The sequence below is a fragment of the Suricata suricatta genome, chromosome 8 (genome assembly GCF_006229205.1).
Source record: "Suricata suricatta isolate VVHF042 chromosome 8, meerkat_22Aug2017_6uvM2_HiC, whole genome shotgun sequence".
NCBI lineage: Eukaryota > Metazoa > Chordata > Mammalia > Carnivora > Herpestidae > Suricata > Suricata suricatta.
Genome location: NC_043707.1, coordinates 128143611 through 128159746, shown reverse-complemented (window position 1 = coordinate 128159746; position 16136 = coordinate 128143611). Strand labels below are relative to the sequence as shown.

Here is a 16136-nt window from a genome sequence, read left to right as displayed (position 1 = left end):
CGCCCCCTGGCGCGTGGAAAGTCGCCCTAGAGAAAGCCGGGCGGGAAGAGGCGGGCTGTGACGCAGATTGGGTCAGGCACAAGCGAGGGCAGCCTCAGAAGGCCGTCCCAGAAGACGCCGCGCCACCGGGGTCCTAAGAGGCAGCACCGCCTTCCGACACATGTGCCTGCAGCGCGATGCCCAAATCCAAGCGCGACAAGAAAGGTGAGTGGGGGATCCTGGGATCCGGGGGGAGCACCGCCGGCTGGCTGCCAGCTGCGGTGGGGGCTTTAGCGGCCCCGAGTGGGACTCCAGAGCCTCCACGAGGAGCGCCGCGGACTCGCTGCGAACTGCGAGAAGGGCTTCGCCGAGGGGTCCCGAGCCTGGTCGGGTCAGGGGAGCGGAGACTGTCCTGCCGGGCCTCGGGTGCCTTTTCAAGGCTTACTGGGCCGGGAAACAGCTTCTGAGCACCCGATTCCGTTTTGGCCCACCTTTCCTACCGTAGCGCATCTCCCTTAGCTCTCTGCGCTCCCGCCACTCTGGCCGCCGTTCCATTACGACAGGTTTTATCCCAAACTGGCCTTTCCATTTGTTGCTTCTGCCTGGCAGGCTTAAGCTTCGATCTTCACGTGACTGGGTCTGTTTCAGTTGTCGGTTCGTAAGGCACTTCTTAAAAGACCATTCCTGACGACTTTTACTGTGATAGTGTCTCTCCCACACAGACTCTCTAGCACAGTCGCTGAACAAATACTTAGAAACCTGGCACTCTAGGCATTGGAGGATACAGCAGTTACAGCAGGACGGCCTAGAGCTCTCATTGAGTTTAACGTTTAGTCACTAGAAATATTATCCTCCCAAAACACCAAAAATAGAGTAAGGTCAGATTCTGATGAGTCTCATGGACTAAAAGTGAGATTAAGAGGTGATATTTCGGATAGTGCAACCAGAGCGAGATCTCTGAGGAGCTGATAAGTGAGCAGAAACCTAGGAAAGAAAGGAAGTGAGCAATCCATGGAGTTACCTGGAAGAATGGTATTCCAAGGAGAGGAAAATAAAGTGTAGAGGGACTGTGTTGGGAAGGGAAGAAAATGGGCCAATGTGGCTGGAGCAGAGTAAGCAGAGAAGGGGAGGGAAGTGGGCAAAGAAGGCAGGACTTAGTACGCCTTTGCGAGGAGTTGACTTTCACACCCAGGTGAAATGGGTAGCCACCCGGGAGCTTGAGCAGAGGGATGACAGGGTTTAACTTTTAAAAGATCACCCTAATTTCCTTGTTGAGAATAGACTGGGGGAAAGTGAGGCTAGAGGGCAAGGCTGGAAGGAACGAGACCAGCAGTAATCCAAGAGAGGGTAACGCTGGCTTGGTCCACGGTTGTGGCAGTGAACATGGTGGGAAATGGACAGTGGCATTTCGTTTGCCCTCCTGTGCTGCACTTGCCCTGACTGGCATGATTACCTTTCCATGTATATGCCTTGTGAGTGCCAGACAGGCTGAAGAAGTGGGCCCTTACTGGGGACACTCACGGCCTTGCATTTGATGCTCTGTTAAGTGTTTGTGGAATGACTGGGTTTGGTAGAGGGAGCCCTGGTGAGATACGGCAAATGCCAAACCCTTCTGGATAAGAGGTAATTGGGCTCCAGCTCTTGATTGAGGTGCTTGCCCTCTGCAAAGAGGCATTGCTGCATCCACGAGTCCAAATTATAGAACAAGGTGTAGCAGAGGAGACAGAGTCCCCAGATTCATCATTCCACAGCTTAAGGCACCAAAGGTTTTCTCTATGCACCTTTGAGGAGGGGGTTGGGGGGATCAGATAGGGTCCTGGCAAGCCAGGTCAGCCTCTGAAAGCAGTCCAAGAACAGGAACAAGCGTACAGATTTTTAGGTTAGCCTAAGAGGAGCACGGGAACACCTGATTAGTCTAGATAGTCTAATCTAGACTATTAGATTAGTCTAAATAATAGGAAGTATGTCAAGGGATCTCCGGGCTCAGGAACACTAGAGAGTAAGCACTCTGGGGACCCTGGGAATACAAAACCCTGGTGCCTTTCCTCACAATGGCTTGGTCCTGCTGAGCTACCAAAGGGAAGAAGGAAATGAGCCTGCAAAGTTTCTGGATTCATGTCTCATCATCCATCTTTTTCTTCTTTATATTAGTTTCCTTAACCAAAACCACCAAGAAAGGCTTAGAACTGAAACAGAACCTGATAGAAGAGGTAAGAGCTCGTTCTTTTCATTGTTCCAGACTTTGGTTTATAAAGGTGCCTAGAGGGTTGTCAGGGAAATATTGTTTTTTTAAAAACACACACACAAACACACACCATCACCATAAAGTGCTGATTCAGCCCTTTTTCCTCTGGCAGCAGCACCAATAAAACCCCCGCAGGAATGATTTCCGGCACTGATGGAGCTCTGACTCTGCCTGGCACCCCGCTAAGTACCTCACATGTGCCGTTCCGCTTCGTCCTTACAACATATCTGTGAACAGTTACCACTTTTTTGCATCTTGGTAACAAAAACTTAGATTTGGTAGCCTGCCCGGTGTCAAAAAGCTGTGGAGTCCCAGGGCACCTGGCTGGCTCAGTTGGTAGAACATGTGACTCTTTACCTCAAGTCATGAGTTCAAGTCTCATGTCAGGTGTACAGCTTACTTTTAAAAGGCAGGAGTTGGGGTGGCTTAGGTCATGATCTCACAGTTTGTGAGTTTGAGTCTCACTTCAGGTGAGCCTTGCCTGCCTGCCTCTCTTTCTCTCAAAAAAAAAAAAAAAAAAAAAAAAAAAAAACCCTGGGGTTACTAGTTGTAAGTGCACCCGCCCCCTGTCTACACCCCTTCAAGGCTGCAGGTGGGGTGGACATAGAGTCTCCTCCGGCACAGTGGTTCCTTGTCATATCATGGCTGCAGCCAGCACCGTGGGCAGAGCAGGGCCGATGAGCCACTTCTTCTGAGTAAATAACAAGGCTTTACAGATTTCCGGTTCGCAGGAGCCCTCCAAGTACAACTAAGGGTTTCTGGGTTGTCAGTTAATGGGCAAAGCAGAGCGATCCATTCCACTCCCAGCCACAGATCAGTCAGGAACCTAGGGAGACCAGGGGACATTGACCCAGGGCTTAGCTTCCCCTGAGCTTTAAGATCACACCTGCTTTGCCTCAGGGGAGCCCCTGTAGTCCATGATCTTGGCTTCAGTAATGGAAGTCAGGAAGAAAAGACCGGATTAGAGGCCCCCAGCTCTAAACTTACATGGCTATTAGGGATCTAGAGCAGATTTTTTTCCCATCTGAGGCCCAACCCGTGCTGCCCCTTGAACTCCAGAACCCCGTGAATTGTCCCACAGCTTCGGAAATGTGTGGACACATACAAGTACCTTTTCATCTTCTCCGTGGCCAACATGCGGAACAGCAAGCTGAAGGACATCCGGAACGCCTGGAAACACAGCCGGTGAGCAGGCGGCGGGACAGGGGCCTTTCTGAGTAGAGAAAAAGCCGGGGTGCTCTCAGCACAGCGCAGTGCCTGGGCCACCCTGATACCACCTTCATAGGGACAGAATGCCACACCCTCCGGAGGCACTTGTAACCGTTAAAACTGGCCTTGGGATGAGCTTCTCCGGGGCAGGATTTGGTGGTTGCTCAGGGAATGTTGAGTAATGAGCCCTCAGGAGATAGGATCTGGTCCTTTTAGGACTGTCCCGTCAGTTTTACAATATCAGGGTGTTCTCCGAGATGACACAGTGACCTGAGAGCCATGTGGCAGATGCCTGTCCTTGGGGTGGGTCTGGGATGATACGAGTGAGTCCTGGTGTGTAGCTCAGACCATTGACTGCGCCTCGTCCACGTCTCCAGATCGGGGCACGTAGAGGGTCACGTAACACCCACAGGCTGGTAGGCAAAATATTGTGAATATTGAGGTCTTTAGGCAGGAAGCTCCTGAACGGGATGTTTGGCTGTGGACAGAGCAGGCAGGGCGGCGTGGAAGAAGCAGGAGCCTCTGGCCACACCTCCTGCCGAACAGTCTGGGCCTGCACTCGGGCTCCACAGGACTAGAGCTGGCTTGCACCTAACTGGAGGAGGGCGGGCAGGGCGCACCCTTCACAGACCCCTCTTTTACGCCCTAGGATGTTCTTTGGCAAAAACAAAGTGATGATGGTGGCCTTGGGTCGAAGCCCAGCTGACGAGTACAAAGACAACCTGCATCAGGTGAGTTTCTGGCCATTGGGGGGATCCGTGAGAGCAAGGCCTGCCTTACAGCTCAGTTGTCCTTTAACCCCCAGACTCAGACTAGCGCCCCTGCCCCCCCAGCTCTGACAACCAAAAACATCTCCGGATTTTGCCAGGCATGTAACAGGACTGGGCCGACCCCGCTTTTGTTCTGTAGGTCAGCAAGAAGTTGAGGGGAGAGGTCGGGCTCCTGTTCACCAACCGCACCAAAGAGGAAGTGAATGAGTAAGTGTTACTGAGGAGCAGCAGGGAAGGAACAATCCAGGTACTTCGTACAGCATGGAGGCATCGAGTCAAAACCGGTTCCCGGAACACTGCTCCTGGGCCTGCCTTCTCTGCAGCACTGGGCTCCAAGCTGACTGCTGGTCAGCAGCAGGGGAGGTGGGGGTGCGGGGAGAAGAGGCCAGGGGGCCCTGGTTTCATGTGGGCCGGGTGGGCCAGTCAGGAGCCCCCCCTCCTACTACTTGTCTTTCCCAAAGGTGGTTTACGAAATACACAGAAATGGACTTTGCTCGAGCTGGAAACAAAGCAACTTTCACCGTGACCCTGGACCCGGGACCCCTGGAGCAGTTCCCCCACTCCATGGAGCCACAGCTGAGGCAGCTGGGCCTGCCCACTGCCCTCAAGAGAGGTACGGGTTAGTCCCTGGAGCGGAAAGGCCACAGCTTAGCTGCCGGCGACACAAGCTTCCAAACTCGACAGACGCCCCTCTGGCCCTGTGGCCAACAGGGTATTTCTGTCGGCCTCCGTTTTCTCCTGTGAAAGTGGGACTGAGTGATCACCTCTTGGTCAGGACACGAGTGACAGTAATTTGCAGCCAGAATTCAGCAGCTAAAGGACACTAGGGAGGCTTCATCTCCCTATGGCCCCTCCTGGGCCACCAAGCCCTTGCTGATTTAGCCTGAGTGTGGTGGGGGTGGGGCCGGGGGTGCCAGTCAGCCCCCTCCTGGCTCTGGGCAGTGGGCAGAGAGCTGTGCACAGGCCTCTGTGCAGAAGTCACTGTGTGGGGTCCCCTTCTCTGTAGGTGTGGTGACCCTGCTGTCTGACTACGAGGTGTGCAAGGAGGGCGACGTGCTGACCCCAGAGCAGGCCCGCGTGCTGGTGAGTCCGACCCCGGCTGTAGCCTGTGGGCGGTAGCACAAGGGACCTCGGCCACTTCGTGCCACACGTGCTCCTCCTGACCATTGGTTCCCTTTACGCATCTCTTGCAGAAGCTTTTCGGGTATGAGATGGCTGAATTCAAGGTCACCATCAAGTACATGTGGGATGCACAGTCCGGAAGGTTCCAGCAGATGGGAGAGGACTTGCCTGAGAGCGCGTCCGAGTCAGCGGAAGAATCAGAGGGTGACAACGACGACGACTAACAGACGCTTGGGGCCAGGACCCGTGGGACCGCCACCCCGCTGGGGAACAACAGGGAGGGCGAGGGGACGGACTGCTTTTCTGTGGAGTAAAACTGTCTGCGGGACGGCGCCCCGTGGACAGCAAAGAGGACTTCTCCTAGAAAAAAGGCCTTGGCTTCGGGCTCTCGTTTGTGTTCCCGAGAAGTCTTTTGTTTGCCACGAGCCAGCATCCAGCACGGGAGCCTGACGGCTGGGGTGGGAGAGCCGCCCTTCTCTCCCCCGGCCCTTGTGTCCCCTCCCGGAAACGGGGTTTGCCAATGAATCCCGGAGTCCCGGCCGCCCTTCCTGCTCCTTCCTTTCTCTGCCTCCTCCCAAACCGGGGCCGGGAGTCTTGCAGACGAGGCAGGACACTTTCACTAAGACAAGAGTAAGGCCACGGCTGAACCCCAGAGCAGGTATTAAAACTGCCCCGTAGCACACCCGGACCTTTTCTCCTTGGTAGTGACTCCACTGCTCAGTTTCTACCTAAGTTCTTTGTCGTGAGTGCCCCACGAAGGATCTCTGAGCGACAGGAAAGCTTCGGGGTGTGCGGGCTTGTTAATGTGTGTAGCCTCCTGAGCGCCACCTCCAGCCGTGGTGTCCAGAGGTCCCGCTGGGTTCAGGACGGTAGGCTGGGAAGTGTCATCCGTGCTCCTGCCCCTCCCCCACAGCTCTCGGGAAGGACGGGAACCAGGCTGCGGGCAGCAGAGGAAACATTCACCAGGTTCGCTCCCAGGCTGGGCAGCCAGGTCTAGTGCCCGCTTTGTCTGGGCAGGAAATGGCCAAGTGGCCACAGCCCCCACCCTTTCATGTGAGGGCAGCCAGGGAGCGTTGCAGGGACTGTGGAGAAAAAACAGGCTCGTGAGAGCCACTTACGGCCCAGGGTGAGCGTGAAAGAGGAGGCCCTCTGCCAGCTCAAGCAGAAGTCGTCGGGTGACCAGGTGCCAGGCTCCAGGGGCCCTTCCTCAGTCACTGCCAAGTTCTATGTCAGCTGCTCCAGGCTGGACACGCCTGGGATGGCTGCGTCCCCGTCCCAGTGAGCACCTGCAAGAGGAGACGGCCCTGAGTGAACCATTAATGCACCACAGTGACCAGCCACACACTCTGCCTCCCGGCCCTGCCCCACCCCTGCCGAGAGGGCATCTGATATCTGCCCACATCCTACATTAGTCCAGAAGCTATTTACGTCTCAAAAGCTCCCCTGGGCTACTCAGCAACTCGGGAAACCTGGGCTAGTACTTGGCCTCCCCAAGCTTCAGACTTCTGTGCAGGGCGCTGTAGGAATGAAAATTTGGTGAAGTATTCACTTCAGGGCTGGCACCAGCTCTAGAAAGGGCAGCCCTCAGTAGATAATGCTCAAGCCAGAGGAAGGCGTTAGGGACACATGGGACAGCAGAGGGGGGACCCTGCCAAGCACAGAGTGGGTGAGCTGGTGGGACGGAACAAACACTAATGGCTAAAAACTGATTTTCGGAGTCCAGTCTGTGCTCATGTAGCCGTGGGGCCTCTGAAATGGTTTCCCCACGAGTACAGTTGGGATAATCAACGCTTCTAGGGCCCCTAGAATGCGTGATGTGGCCCTTAAAAAAAGGATTAGCATGGAGAACTAGCAGAAGAAAAGGAATAACCTTAGAACCCATCAAACCCGCGATCAGCAGCAGCCCCGGCCCTCACCTGGTACACGGTGGGCAGGGTCCAGCCGTTGCTCCTGCAGAGGGTACAGATCTCAGCCACCTCCCAGGCGGCATAGTTGGAGAGGCCAAGCTCCACAAGCTTGCCCTGTGGAGAACAGGCCTCAATCAGAGTGTGCCACGGCCCAGGACTCAAGAAAGGGGAGACAGGAGTGGGGTCTGCCCCCAGCTCTGCTCTGGGACTCCCCTGGTGCCCCCACCCTCCTGGGTACACCTTCCAGCTGGGGAGCTAAGGGGTCAGTCTTGCAGTTTTGGAAGATGAATCTGAACAAAGCACGAATGAAGAGTCTCGGGCAGGTCTGGAACCAGGGGGGCCCGCAAGGGGACCCCAGCAGAAAATCAGGAAAGGGGCAAGAGGCTGCAGATGGGCCCCCAGAAAGGAAATGCAGGAGCCCATCAGAGACAGCCCAGTGAGAAGAGCCCAGTGCCATCTGTGTTGAGTCAGGACTGGGTTCATTAAATATCTTCTCTGTGGCCCCCATTAAGGATCCTAGGGCTGGGCTGATGAGTGGGAGGAGGGCCCTCTCTGCACATTTGGGGCTTGGCAAGTCACCTCAGCAGGCCAGACAGCAGTCACCCACCTCGAGACTTAAGAGCAGGACAGAGGACGGCTCACTTGGAACTGTTCATTCCCCCCATCTCCTCACCCTCTGCTCCTACCGGTTCTTCAAGTGAATTAAACTTCGGATCTGAGGACCTTGGCACAGCTAGCCCTGACCGGGAAGGAAGAGGAGGGCTTGGAGGGAAAAAAAAACCTTCAGAAACAAGACCAGAGTGGTCAGAGAGGCAGCCAGGTGATCTAGAAAGGGTGAGCACTGAGACGCAGGCATACTGTTCCAGACCTGGCATGCTGTGAATCACAAGAGAAACCAGGCAAGGCTCTACCAGAGGAGAGAGAAGAGCCTGAGTGAGACAGTATGGTGTGCCAACAGCACTATCACTACTACTGATAGTGAGAGCTGGTACTGCTGAACCCCCGCTGGGTACCCACCGGTTACTGCCTGAGGCTTTTCACATGGCATCAGACTGAGAATGCCCTGCCCATACACAAACCTGCTTAGCTTCATCCGCCTGCGCCAACACCCTTGGCATTGCCAAATCTCATTGCCTTGGACTAGGTTAGTTATCAATGTCCCTTCTGTGATTTCAGAGGTTACCCCGGAGGGCAGTTAGATGCCCTACCACCTCCCCTCTCCCATCCCACCCACCGAGCACTGCCAATCTAGTGAAGAGGGAGGCACTGTCCGTTGAACATGGACCCAGAGCTCCACGGAACAAAGTCGAGGCCCAGAGCAAGGAGGATGCAGATCTCCCACCCGTTCCAAGGTCTGATCCAGGGCTGTGCCAGGGGAATGCCAGAACAGTATGGGCAGGGAAGGCCCACACGGCACCTGAGGGGGGCAGGCGCTGCGCAGCGCCAGATTCCAACCATTTCAGCGCCCCCTAGAAGAGCTAACCAAGTCGTCCCAGACTGGACCTGGGTGGGACACTGCTGTAGGGAGGGTCCTGGACGATCTTCTTCGAAGGGAGAAGAGGAAAGGAAGAAAGTCAGGACAAAGCACTGTCCAGCTGTCTAGAGCTAGACGTTCACGGGGCTGCGGGGAAGTCGGCGGCTGGGACGCGGCTGGGGCCGGCTGGGCGTCGCACGGTGCAGCGGAGGCAGAAGTTCCCTCTGCAGTCGCCGCCGCCCAGCCCGAGGCCCAGGCCGCCCGGGATGCTCTCGGACTGGCCGTCGCTGTACGTGAAGGCCGTGTCCAGCTCCGTGTGGCCGCGCTCCAGGAAGGCGCGCACGGCCGCGGCGCCCCATCTCCAAGGTGTCCAGCACTGTGGCAGGCCGGGCCGGGGTCCCCGAGGCGGCACGCAGCGGCGACAGCGGCCGGGACGTGGCGACGGCGGGCCACTCTGGCGCCCGGGCGTGGAGCGCTGCGGTCGGCTGGCCGCGGGAGTTCTGCAAGCCGGGCGTCGCTTTAAGGAGGCGCCTCGGGCCCCGCCCACCCGCGTTGAAGGGGGCAGGGCCTTGGGGACGGCGTGCGCTGGGTCGGCTCGCGAGGCGGGTGTCGGCCGCAGGTGCGGAGGGGTGAGCGAGGCCCGAGGGTTTCGAGCGAACCCGAAGGCCAGCGACTGACACTCCTGCCTCGCTCCCAGGTCTCCCCACCTCCCTCGCCCTCGCCCTGAACTGTCCTGGGGTTCCGGCGTCGCCCTGGAGGGGGTTTTCCGACGCGCTAAAGGTCCCAATGTGAGGCCTTGGCTAGGGGGTGTGGCCCTCCGGGCTGTCCCGCTGTCGCCGCCGTGGGGTCCCAGAGGCCGGTCCTCCGGGCCGGACTTGGCCAAGTCTCCAGCCCTGTGGAGTGACAAGCAGAGCCAGCCAGCGTCGGTTAATGTATCCAAGCGAAAAGACCTTTCCAACATAAAGGCAACACAAAGGCTCTGTTCAGACAAGCAGAGGTGCAGAGCATTCACAGCAGGCTTTCACTCTGTTAGGATTTGTAGACGGAAGGAAATTCGAATTTCGAATTTACACACACACAAAATGAGGGTTGCTCAAGTGGTCAACGTGCGTAAATACAAAACACTTCCGTTTATTTAACCTTTTAAAAAGATCATTGCTTTTTTATAAAATTAAACGTTAAGTTTACCATATGACTCCCCCAAAGCCTGTGTTCACACAAAAGCCTATATACATTGGTGTTTTTAATTTTTTTATGTTTGCTTATTTTTGAGAGACAGAGCATGAGTGGGGTAAGAGCAGACAGAAAGGGAGACACAGAATCCAAAGCAGGCTCCAGGCTCTGAGCTGTCGGCACAGAGCCCAATGTGGGGATTGAACTCACAAGCAGTGAGATTATGACCTGAGCCCAAGTCAGACACTTAACCGACTGAGCCACCCAGGTGCCATCTGGATTGTTTTTATTATTTATATGTGTGTGTATTTATTTATTTTGAGAGAGACAGAGCATAAGCAGGGGAGAGAAAACCAAGCAGGCTCCGTACTGGCAATGCAGAGCCTGACACGGGGCTCAAACTCACGAACCTCGAGATTGTGACCTGAGCCGACACCAAGAGTGGGATGCTTAACCCACTGAGCCACCCAGACACCCCTCCCTGTTTTTTAAAATGTATGTATTGCAGTTGGCTTGAGTTAGGATCTAAACATGAGTTACACGTGGCACTGGCACAGTATTTCTGAAGTCTATTTTAAACTTCAGCCATCTCAGCCTCCCCTGCACCCTGTTTCATGTATTTGCTTGATAGAGGGTCCCATCTGTCAGGCTGTAATATGTCCCACATTCGGTTTGCATAGTCATGGTGTCATTCAACTTGTTCCTCTATCCCCTCATAGTTCTTGCCCAGTGGAAGTTGATGCTAACGGCTAGATCACATTCTAGTTGGGTTTCTTTTTGTCTTAAAAGAATAGTCCCTTGTGTGCTGTGTACTTCCTGATGCACCACATCAGGGAGGCACAAACAGCATGGTTGACTCCCTCCTAGTGACGTGGAGATGAAGCAGTGGGTTCATGTGATGTCAGCCCACTCCCTCCATGTAAAGTTCCCTATCACTCTTTGTTCTTATGGTGTCATCCACTGATGATCTTTGCCTGAATCAATGAAGGTAGAGTTTTTAAGTCTGAGATTATGTTGTGTACATCTAAATACAAGTCTTAGGACTATAAAAGCAACATATATAATATTTCCGAGTACTTTTAAATGAGAAGTAAAGTACAGGTGTTCATTTTTAAATTTAACTTTTAATTTTTAAGGCAATTTTAGATTTAGATGCAAAGGCATGAATTTTGGGGTGTTTATCTTATTTTTTGTTTTTTTTAATGTTTTTTATTTATTTTTGAGAAATAAGAGAGACAGCACGAGCAGGGGAGAGTCAGAGAGAGACACACACACAAAATCTGAAGCAGGCTCTAGGTTCTGAGTTAGCTGTCAGCACAGAACTCGACATGGGGCTTGAACCCATGAATAGTGAGATCATGACCTAAGCTGAAGTCAGACGCTTGACTGACTGAGCCACACAGGTGCCCCTGTTTATCTTGTTTTGAGTTCATTTCACTAATTGGATGTAGGGAGTTATATTTTTTTGTCAAGTATGGAAGTTTTCAGCCATTATTTCTTCAGCTGCTTTTTCAGCCTTCCCTGGTTCTCCTCTCCTTTCCCTCCAGGGACATGAATGTTAGATCATTAGTTCTGGCCCCCCCAGGTCCCTGACACTGTGCATCTGGCTGGCTCAGTTGGTAGAGCATGCAACTCTCGATCTTGGGGTTGTAAGTTCAAGCCCCACATTGGGTGCAGAGATTCCTTAAAAATAAAATCTTTATGGGCACCTGCGTGGCCCAGTAGGTTAAGCCTCTGGCTCTGGATTTTGGCTCAGGTCAAGATCTCACAGTTGTGAGATCAAGCCCCACATCTAGCTCATTGCAGAGTGTGGAGCCTGTTTGGGATTGTCTTGAGAGAGAGAGAGAGAGAGAGAGAGAAAGGGAACAAGAGGGGGAGGGGCAGAGAGAGAGGGAGAGAGGGAGAGACAGAATCAGAAGCAGGCTTCAGGCTCCCAGCTGTCAGCACAGAGCCCCACACAGGGCTCGAACTCACAGACCACGAGATCATGACCTGAGCTGAAGTCAATTGCGCAACTGACTGAGCCAGCCAGGCGCCCCAATGTTCATCTTTTGAAAAAGTTCTTTAGGTGTAAGATGGCTGAATTCAAATGGCCATGAAACATGCAGGAGACACACTACTGAGAAGGTTCTAGTAGATAGAACATAACCTGGAGGAGAATGCATCCCTAATTGGGTTACTCAGGACTGAAGGTCTCCTGGCCAGTCAAAAGGCTCATCTTCCCGACCACTCAGGACCGTTGCCCTGAGTGGCAGAGGTTATCTTCCAAAGATGACCACCTGTGCTCTCGTATCCTCGTTTACCACTAAGGTTGGCACTCATCCCATGAGGCAAGAGTGATTCTATGAATTTCCGAAGCTGGGACATATAAGGCATTATGGCTTCTGCCTGGTTCTCGTGGGTAAACCTTAGAAGCCAGTGGCCACGCTTTGAGGAAAGCCTGGGCCACACGGAGGGGTCACATGGAAATGTACCACCTGACCACAGAAACTGGCATTCCAGCTGACAATCAGCATCAACCGGCAGACATGTGAGCAAATGAGCCTTCAGAAGATTCTAACTCCAGCTTTAAGTTCACTTCTCAGTCGCTGGGGAGCAGACAAGCATTCCCCACAGAGCCCTGCCCAACCAGTGGATTCATGCTAAAGGACTTGCTTTCTAAAAACAAAAACAGGGGCACCTGGGTGGCTCAGTCGGTTAAGTGTCTGACTTCAGACATGGGTTCGAGGCCCCCATCAGGCTCTGTGCTGACCTCTACCTCAGAGCCAGAAGCTGGCTTCTGATTCTGTTTCCCTCGCTCTCTGCCCCTTCCCCACTCTCTCTGTCTCTCAGAAACAAGTAATGTAAAAAAAAATTTTTTTTAACAAAAACAGGGGTGCCTGGCTGGTTCAGTCACTGGTGTGACTCCTGATCTCAGGGTTGTGAATTCCAGCCCCATGTTGGGTCTAGAGATTATACATAAATAAAGTGAAAACATAAAGAGGCCCCCCCATCACTTAGAGACAGAATTTGTGTATTACACAATTCCAGGGTAAAAGTCAATGGTTTTTAGTGTATTTGGAGTTATTTAAGAATCAGAGTGCTAGAGCCTTCCATCACCCGCCACGAGAAGCCTGAACTCATTAGCAGTCACCCTCCGTTTCCTCCAACACCCCTTCCGGCCCCTGGCAACAACTAGCCTACTTTCTGTCTCTAGTTGATCTGCCTGCTCCAGACATCTCCCGCAAACCGTAAACCGAATCATACACCAGGAGGCCTTCTGTGCCTGGCTTCTTCCACTCAGCAGGTTTTCAAAGTTCATCCACATTGTAGGGGTTTTGTTACTTCCTTCCATTTTGTTGCTCTTCACTGAATGGGCCACTTTTTATTTATCCCTTCACTGGCGGATGGGCACTTAGGCTGTTTCCACTTTTTGGCTATGGCTGCTATGAATATCTATGTACAGACTTTTGTGTGGACTCATTTTCATTTCTTGTGGGTATACACCTAAGGGGCTGAATGGCTGGGTCATATGGTAACTCTAGATGTTGTCTTTGGAGGAACTCCCAGGTGGTTTTCCTGAGTGGCTGCGCCATCTGACAGTCCTCCCAGCAGTGGATGAGATTCTGGCTTCTCCACATCCGTGTCAACACTTGTTACCGTCCATCTTTTACTATAGCCAACCTGGCGGGTAGAGAGTGGGATCTGCTTTCTCTGACGGGTAATGATGCTGTGCTTACTGACCACGTGCACATCTTCTTCAGTGAAAGGAGGATTCAGATCCTTTTCCTGTTTTTTAAAATTGGGTTTTCTTTTATTATCAAGCTGTAAGAGTTCTTCCCGTCCTCTAGACACAAGCTCCTTGTGGGATATGTGATTTACACATATCTTTTTCCCATTCTGGAGGTTGCTTTTTTTCCTTTCTTGATGGTCTCCTTTGAAGCACACACATCTTAAATTTTGATGATGTCTAAGTCTTTTATTGCCTTTTGTTACTGTTGCTTTGGTGTCATCTAAAAAACCACTGCCTAACCCAAGGTCATGAACATTTACTCCTGTGTTGTTAAGAACTTTATAGTTTTCACTTTTACATTTATGCTGACAATCCTCAAGTCCACTTTGTGTCTGTGTGTGTACGGCGTGAGGAAGGGGATCAACTTCCTTTCTTTCCATGTGGAGATCCAGTAGTCCCAGCATCACTTGCTGAAAACAATTCCTTTCAGGATGCCTGGGGGCTCAGTTGGTTAACTGTCCGGCTTCGGCTCAGCTCATGATCTCACGGTTCGTGGGTTCGAGCCCTGCATCGGGCTCTGTGCTGACAGCTAGCTCAGCGCCTGGAACCTGCTTTAGATTCTGTGTCTCCCTCTGTCTCTCTGGCCCTCCCCTGCTCACACTGTCTCTCTCTCTCAAAAATAAATTAAAAACATTAAAAAAAAAAAAAAAGAAAACAATTCCTTTCTTCTTGAATGGTCCTGACATGCTTCTATAAAATCAATTGCAAGTAAATGTAAAGGTTTATTTCTGGGCCCTCAATTCCATTTCATTGATCTATATGTCTACCCTTAAACCAATACTCCATTGTTTTTATTACTAGAGCTTTGTGGTAAGTTTTGAAATCAAGAATTGGAGAATACAAGTCTTCTCATTCAAGATTATTTTAGCTAATCTGTGTCTCTTGAATTTTCATATGAATCTCAGACTCTGTTTATGAATTTCTGTAAAAAAAACCACAAAACGAGCTGGACTTTTCATAGAGATTGCATTGAATCTCTAGATTAATCTATTTTGGTCGGATTTTGTTATTTTAAGCAACTCCATTTTATGATGGTTTGTTGTGCAATAGTAACGGAAATACCACCTTGCTTGGGGGAGGTACCCATTTTAATTATTTATTATTATTACATAAAAAAATTCTTTAATGTTTATTTATTTTTGAGAGAGTGAGCAAGCACAAGCAGGGGAGGGGCAGAGAGAGCGGGGGACACAGAATCTGAAGAAGCAGGCTCCAGGATCTAAGCTGTCAGGACAGAGCCCAATACAGGGCTCGGACCCACAAACCACGAGATCATGGCCTGAGCTAAAGTTGAAGGCCTAACTGCAGGTGCCCCTCAATTTTCTTTTAATATTTATTTACTTTTGAGAGACACAGAGAGACTGTGAACGAGGGAGGAGCAGGGGGTGGGAGGGACAAGAGGACTCGAAGCAGGCTCTGTGCTGACAGCAGGGAGCTTGATGAAGGGCTCCAACTCACAAACTGCTGAGAACATGACCTGAGCTGAAGTCAGATGCTTGGGGAGCCTGGGGGGCTCAGTTGGTTAAGTGTCCAACTTCAGCTCAGGTCACTATCTCACGGTTCATGAGTTTGAGCCCCATGTTGAGCACTGTGCTGACAGCTCAGAGCCTGGAGACTGCTTTTGATTTTGTGTCTCCCTCTCTCTCTGCCCCTCCCCCGCTTGTGCTCATAAGCGCGCTCTCTCTCTCTCTCTCTCTCTCTCTCTCTCACAAAACTAAATAAACATTAAAAAATAAAAAAAAAAAGAAGTCGGATGATTAACCTACTGGCCACCCAGGTGCCTGGGAACCATCCATTTTATTGTGGATGAAGACAAAGGGTGACTGCTTTTGCAGAGAATAAAATTTTGTCTGCAAGGGGTCTCCCTCCAGCTGGCAAATGGGACATTCCTTAGGACAAAGAGTCTTTCTGATTGGTGGTTTGGTCTGGAATTTCCAAGTACGCCCCCTTCCTCGCTTCTCGATTAGCAAGCCCTCACTGTTGACTTCTGCCTCCCCACCCAGAGCTAAACTGATTTTTCTGCACTGGGAAGGCTCAAATCCCAGCCGTCAGACCTGGGATTTTCTTCTCCAGCTTTGGGTGCCTCCTGCTTGGAGGAGGGAAATGGGGACCCTGGCTGCCCGTGCCACACCTCCAGCAGCACGAGACCCAGGGCGAGGCTGGGTATCTAACAGATGACAAGAAGCCAAGAGGTTTTCACTGAGAGTAAAGCCAGTGCTGAAATCGAGAGTCTATTAAAAATGTTCTGTGAGTGCGCCTGCGTGGCTCAGTCAGTTGAGCGTTCGACCTCAGCTTGGGTCATGATCTCATAGTTCATGGGTTCGAGCCCCATGTCGGGCTCTGTGCTGACAGCTCAGAGCCTGGAACCTGCTTCTGATTCTATGTCTCCCTCTACTCTGACCATCCCCCATTCACTCTCTGTGTGTGTCTCTCTCAAAAATAAATAAGCGTTAAAAAAAATGTAAAAAAAAAAAAAGTTCTACTA

The 16136-nt window shown here is 52.1% G+C and overlaps 1 protein-coding gene across 1 annotated transcript; it reads left to right on the top strand.

Annotated features, from left to right (window-relative positions):
• Positions 1-96: 96 nt before the first annotated feature.
• MRTO4 (MRT4 homolog, ribosome maturation factor) lies at positions 97-5869 on the top strand. Its single transcript, XM_029949753.1, has 8 exons — positions 97-204; positions 2131-2189; positions 3306-3409; positions 4083-4164; positions 4343-4410; positions 4665-4816; positions 5210-5286; positions 5397-5869. The coding sequence occupies exons 1-8, from the start codon at positions 177-179 to the stop codon at positions 5547-5549; spliced, it is 723 nt and encodes a 240-aa protein (XP_029805613.1). The 5' UTR covers positions 97-176; the 3' UTR covers positions 5550-5869.
• The last annotated feature ends 10267 nt before the right edge of the window (positions 5870-16136 follow it).

Excerpts from the sequence above, each read along its gene's own strand:
- MRTO4 (XM_029949753.1), top strand. The coding sequence starts at position 177 with ATGCCCAAATCCAAGCGCGACAAGAAAG. Across the intron at positions 3,410-4,082 it reads AACGCCTGGAAACACAGCCG|GATGTTCTTTGGCAAAAACA; the intron begins GTGAGCAGGCGG and ends TTTACGCCCTAG. Across the intron at positions 5,287-5,396 it reads CAGAGCAGGCCCGCGTGCTG|AAGCTTTTCGGGTATGAGAT; the intron begins GTGAGTCCGACC and ends CATCTCTTGCAG.